Source organism: Pygoscelis adeliae, unplaced genomic scaffold, assembly GCF_000699105.1.
Source record: "Pygoscelis adeliae isolate BGI_AS28 unplaced genomic scaffold, ASM69910v1 Scaffold30, whole genome shotgun sequence".
Taxonomy (NCBI): Eukaryota; Metazoa; Chordata; class Aves; order Sphenisciformes; family Spheniscidae; genus Pygoscelis; species Pygoscelis adeliae.
In genome coordinates, this window is record NW_008823915.1 from 1,799,387 (window position 1) to 1,805,641 (window position 6,255).

A 6,255-nucleotide genomic window follows, 5' to 3' on the forward strand; every position below is an offset into this window, starting at 1 on the left:
CCGAACAAGCCAACAAAGAAAAAAATCCATCTTGTGGGGCCTTTAAGAGTCTAAACACTGTTTGTTGAAGCTTCATTTCTGCAATTAAGTCTTGATTTGCTTGATTCCAAATTAGATGTTATTTCACTCATGAAATGCATCTTATTTCTTAGAGTTTATGAACTAAGGTGGTAGAATAAAAATTTAAAAAGCATGAACTCACAATTGGGAAGAGTGATTAGGCACAGGGCATGGAAAACTACCAGCCAATAAAGCCAGAAAGAGTTTTAGTTTACCAGCTTTATATGGAAGGCTGTCTTATTCCCTGTAATGAGCTCAGATACCACATTCCAGCATGGTTTTCAAGTCAGCTATGCAGGCTTCAGAGGAATTTTCTGTTGTGTTATAGTATCTTTTTTTTAAGAGAAAGCATTTATTTCTCGAGTTAACCATTTGTAGGGCTTTCCCATGGGATAAGCTCCTGAAATTACCTGTATTTTTTTCAATTTGTAAGAAACTCGCAATTTCCATCTGTAGAAAATACATGAATCATAGCTGTCTTCTGACAGCAAGCTCCTAAAAGACTTTGATGTAGCAAACAATACGTGGGCTGTGCCTTTGGTAAGAGGATGTGTTGGGGGAAGCGATCTGAGAAATATTGCAGTTCTCCATTTCCCTTGTAAAGTCTTCTGCCCACATCCTTTTGAGCTTACTATATAAAGGAGTGTATCAGCCATCCTTTGAAATGATCTTAGAAGGGAGAACTGACTGACTTCCATTTTCCTCATATTACAAATGCTTCTGCCAGAATTATCTGCCTGAAGCATAACTAATAAAAAGAGGGTTGCGGCATTGTTAATACCAAAAAGTGTCATGTAAAAAAATTCACACCATTCTAAAATGGCCTAAGCCTTTGGATGATTCTTTGAAGTTTTCAAGCTTTTCTCGGTATCCATGAAAGCTCCAGATTTTGTAGCCCTGAGCTGCCCCACCAGCACCTCTGCCCTGCGAGGCTCCCCACGGACACTAGATGGCCCTCACCAGCCACCACTCCTGGGGCCACTAGTGTCAGTCCTAGCCCCTCACCCAGTTCCTAGGCAGAGGGGTAGCTGCAGGAAGGTCTGACGGAAATGCTTCCGTATGTACAGGCTACCAGAAGAGACAGAAGACCCTTGCCAAAGCGGCTTTCCCACAATAAGTCACCCATTTGAGATTGTGATCAAGCGTGCAGCAATGTCAGTGTTTTGCTGGCAGAGCTTCGCTGGCCTGCAGCGTGAAAGGGAAACCCACAGCATGGGCACAGCTATGCCAACAAAAAAGCATTTGCTCACAGCAGGTTCTCCAAGGTGATCCAACATTATTAGTCCTATGGACCAACCCTGAGGACTCGATTTCCATCTCACAGGCCAGCTGGAGGCAGCTTTGGGCTGCATGCTGCTGTGGGGTGTCCTGTGCTACTCTTCGGTGATGCGGCTGTCTCTTGTGAGGCCACAGCAGAAAGGGGGTGAGAGGGGAACAGGCCTTGTGGATTTGTCCTGAAGGTGCACTTCCTAGACTCACTGCACTACTCTGATGGGGGTGTAACATGCACAAAAAACTCCTATGAGCATGTTCTGTGTCTGTGCTGAGAGGCCCTGCTGGCATAGCTCACAGCAGGGGTTTTCCCAGTGGAAATGAGAGTTTCCTATGGTGCAATTCTCAAAGAGGAATGAAGAAACCTACCTTTGCCCACTCCAGCACATCCATAATTAGCAAATACTGTTTCCCAACCAGAGCAACTGAGTGAGGAGAGGATCACCAATCTCTCGTCATCACTCACATTTGATTCCTCCAACAATTCCACACAGTAAGGACTGAAGTCACCCCTCTCTAATGCTTCCTATATAGAACATGGCATCTATCTTGGGATAACTCCTTTCATAGCCTCCTCCATCTTCTTCCTGCGGTCACGTTCTTAGATATAGCAGCTTTAGGTAAGTTTGGGCTCAAAGAAAAAAGAAAAAGAAAAGCAGTGCAGAGGGAGCCATGGATTTTTGTTTGAAGCCCATGCAACTTTGTCTAAATACAGAGGGCAGGACAAGATAACTCATCTATAACAGCTCCAACATCAAAAAGCTGGCATAGTGTTTTGTGTTCAATAGCTTCTTCAGATGCTGTACAGGAGCTTCTGATTTAGTCCAAGCACCTTGCAGTTTCTTTATGTTCACCATTAGAGAACAGAACCAGCCAGGGCCTGAGGAAGTGGGAGGAGAACACAGATGCTCAAGACAGCCTGCAGTTTTGGCATCTGATCCCAAGCCTCAACATGCCCGGGGAAGGCTAGCTCCTTACACTGCTTTAAAGTTCCCATACTTCCATTTACTGACCTGACTCTGAAGAGACATTCCTTTCAGATACCCACTGAACATGAAGGCCACATCACAGACACCGTGGCCAATGCCACATCAAGATAATGGGGATTCTAAAATTATGAACAGTTTTATCACCTCTTAACTTTGCTTAAAAGTATTCTGCTTTTTACAATGCTCATGTGTCTTAGGTATTTTCTGTGACAGATTCTTGTTTGCTATATTGGAATCTGGCTGGGAATTGCTGACAGCTTCATTCAGGACATTTTGCACAGTAGTCATGAGATTTATCTGTGCAGTGCTTCCTCAAGCCCCTGTGCTTTGAGTTGTGATCCGGTAGATGAAAGAAAAAGGGAACGTGACCCATTTCCACCTTCTCCCATCTTAGCAGCCCTTCTTCTCCCTGTTATTTTGTGCCTTGAGGTTGAGATAGATAGATAGATATACACATACACACATGCATATATGCACACACAGAGCAGCCCCCATACTGGAGTCTTGTAGACTCTAAAGGCTTCCTGTAGAACAAATCCCTATAAGCCTTGCAATGGTAAGATTTCACGTGAGTCTGTTAATGAAGAAAGGCAAAAAACAGGCATAACTGACCTGCTGGTTTCTTTTCCTCAGGTTTGGGGTGCATGAGACGAAATGGCAGCTCTGTGCCCACTTCACTTTGGGGAGAAGAGAGAATGCATCAGATCCACAGCTCCGTTCATGCCTGGTTCAGTCCCCTTCCCACCTCAGGCCAGCCCAAGCCCTGAACTCCAGCTTCACTCGTTCTTTCATCTTTTTCTGATCATAATTTTCCCCTCAAAGAGAGTTAAACTCTGATTTCTCCACCAATATCCCAGGCACATCCACTTTGATAAACTAGGTTTATTATGTGCTGAATGTACTTGCATGTACACAAAATCAGAGCTATTTTTGTAATTGCTTCATTTTCACAGCTGAATGCAGACTTTCATTTCTATCGGCTTAAGGGATAGTGGGTTTTTTTTTTTAGGGAGGCAGGAAAGGGAATAGGAAAGAGAGTAAAAAGGCAAATTAACAACTACGACTGCATAGTCTGAAGAGAAAGATATTTACCTGGAGGTGAGATCTCCCAGCATGCTACAGAAGAAAATAAGGAGAAAAACCACAAGTCTATTTAGTGCCTTTCCATTCCAGTGCTCTACCAAATGCTGTTTTATTGGTGGACTATTGATATCACCTTACTTATATACTCTTCTCTACTTGCCACACGGGTAACATACAAATAAACTTGTTTTTAAAAAAGGTAATTTTCGTTTTTCATGTCCTTCCCATGGAGAAAGAGTTTAAGTTTTTGAACCTCTGACCAAGTGTTGGGCATGGCTCCTTTTCTGAGAGCCAAAGGACATGGGCAATTGGAGGACCACAGAAGGCAGCAGTCATTTTATCACGCTTTAGGCAAATCATTGACTCATTTTTATACTAGAAAGAAGGATAGATGAATGACATACAAATGCAAACAGTGACTATCACCAACAGAGTTATCCTTGTCCTCTTTTGCACTGTGTGCTCACATTGATAACATCAGCTTCATCCAGAAAGCTGGCTCAGTACAGAACCTGAGCTATAGTATTTATGACTCTCAGGCAGATGTCTCTACCTTCTGCTCTGGGAGAACAAGAATGCCAACATAAAGGCCCACACAAAGTTTCACCTCAGTTCTCACAAAATAAGTTATGACTTGAAACAAAAAATTGCAATGCAAACTAGAGGTTCATACTTCAGCCGTAAAGTCATATGGTATCTAAGGAACATAATCCAACCCCTCTGGCTCAGGACATGTTCTTTGGATAGGCCAAGACTGATTTCCAGGCAGTTTATGCTTTAGAGGGAGCCTGATGTCCTGCAACATGTGTCCCTTCTCTTAGAGTAGACTGTCCTGCCCTCTCCCCACTCGTCAATGAAGTACACACGCTCCCCTCTCTTAACTCTGCAGATGTAGCAAAAAGTCTGTTATTCTTACCCTGGAACAGTGAGCTTCACTTTGACCTTGTAGGAAACCAGAATGCCCATCACTGTCTTGTCTGTTCCATCCTTAATACTACCAGAGAAAACAGACAGCAGTGTTAGGCAGCATAGCAACAGAGCAACAATATATGGCTAGAGCAAGAACTAGGTGAACATCCTATTCTCCTGAAACTAATAGAGCAGACAAGCCTCAGGGACAGCTAATACCTCTCCAGATCTGTGATCACCCTGAATGAATATGATAGGCTAAGTCATGCAACTTAGATCTACCCGTCTGGACGCACATTTACAGGTACAAACTCCTGATATGAGTATCTCCTCCATCCGCCCCTCTTCTTTATAACACTCCACTAGCTAAGACCATTTAAAACTCTACTCACATGGTACTAGAAGCCAGGTTGGTGTCCTCATCCTTTAGCTTTCCATCCAGAGCTATTTCCCGGATCTCCCGGTTATTTGCTAGCAAGGGCAAAAGTGTCAGTGTCTTGGTCAGGCTGCTGTTTGGCTGCACCTTTTCACTGAAAATAAGCAGCAGGTGAGAGAAGGAAAATGACACACTCTCTGATTTGTGTCACACACCCAACCAAGAGAATTTCAAAACAGATTACAAAGCCATCTAAAAGACATGGAATTTATCTGCCCAAAATCAGTTGTCTACAATGCAGATGTCTACATCTAAACTAGGCAGAAAAATTCCTTTTATAATCAGCAGAGAGGAACAAACATGAACATGAGCCAGCAGTGTGCCTAGGTGGCCGAGAAGGCCAATGGCATCCTGGCCTGTATCAGAAATAGTGTGGCCAGCAGGAGTAGGGAAGTGATCGTGCCCCTGTACTCGGCACTGGTGAGGCCGCACCTCGAATACCGTGTTCAGTTTTGGGCCCCTCACTACAAGAAGGACATTGAGGTGCTGGAGCATGTCCAGAGAAGGGCAACGAAGCTGGTGAGGAGTCTGGAGCACAAGTCTTATGAGGAGCGGCTGAGGGAACTGGGGTTGTTTAGCCTGGAGAAAAGGAGGCTGAGGGGAGACCTCATCGCTCTCTACAACTACCGGAAAGGAGGTTGTAGCGAGGTGGGTGTCGGTCTCTTCTCCCAAGTAACTAGCGATAGGATGAGAGGAAATGGCCTCAAGTTGTGCCAGGGGAGGTTTAGATTGGACATGAGGAAAAATTTCTTTACTGAAAGAGTGGTTAAACATTGGAACAGGCTGCCCAGGGAAGTGGTTGAGTCACCATCCCTGGAAGTATTTAAAAGACGTGTAGATGAGGCACTTAGGGACATGGTTTAGTGGGCATGGTGGTGTTGGGTTGACGGTTGGACTCGATGATCTCAGAGGTCTTTTCCAACCTTAATGATTCTATGATTCTAAACACTTGCAGAAAATTATTAATTTCACATTAAGGCAGACTTCTAAAGTAGAAATTTGGACAAAATAAATCCTAGTTTGGAAGACCAGTACTCAATGGAAAACATGTCCCTGAGCTACAGAGCAAAAAAACCAGAAAAATAAGATGCCTGGGTGTGGCCAACCCTCCTCACAAAGCAAAGTTCAATGCTGCACTGCCAATGCAGTGCAATGCAAAAGAGCAAGTGGTTCTCCACACTGTCAATAGGCTCGAGGTTTTCATGGGCTTTCCAAGGCCAGAAGAAACCAAATGAAATGGTATGAAAGAGACTGACCTCAAGCTAGAGCATCCATGACTTCCACTCAAACAGCAGCATCTTTCAGAAAAATGTTGCATCTCTATTTAAAGACTTCAAGCAATGGGGAGCCTTCCACAGCTCCTGCTAAGTTTTTCTAGTAGGTAATTACTCTTCAAACAAAACCCCTCTTCTGCAACCTCCCTCTGTTCTCTGAAAAAAGGCACACGGTACCTGCTGGCTATGAGAAAAGGAGACCAACTGCATCCAGAGAGTACGGGGGGGGGGG

General features: G+C 44.1%; 1 protein-coding gene across 1 annotated transcript in view; it reads right to left on the reverse strand.

Annotated features, from left to right (window-relative positions):
* Positions 1-6,255, reverse strand: part of SAG (S-antigen; retina and pineal gland (arrestin)) — a 16,587-nt gene that overhangs the window by 4,124 nt on the left and 6,208 nt on the right. Inside the window, exons 10-13 of the mRNA XM_009319077.1 lie at positions 4,706-4,843; positions 4,321-4,398; positions 3,414-3,437; positions 2,921-2,998 (exon numbers count right to left, since the gene is read on the reverse strand). Coding sequence (XP_009317352.1) covers positions 2,921-2,998; positions 3,414-3,437; positions 4,321-4,398; positions 4,706-4,843 — 318 coding nt within the window. The remainder of the gene's footprint in view (positions 1-2,920; positions 2,999-3,413; positions 3,438-4,320; positions 4,399-4,705; positions 4,844-6,255) is intronic.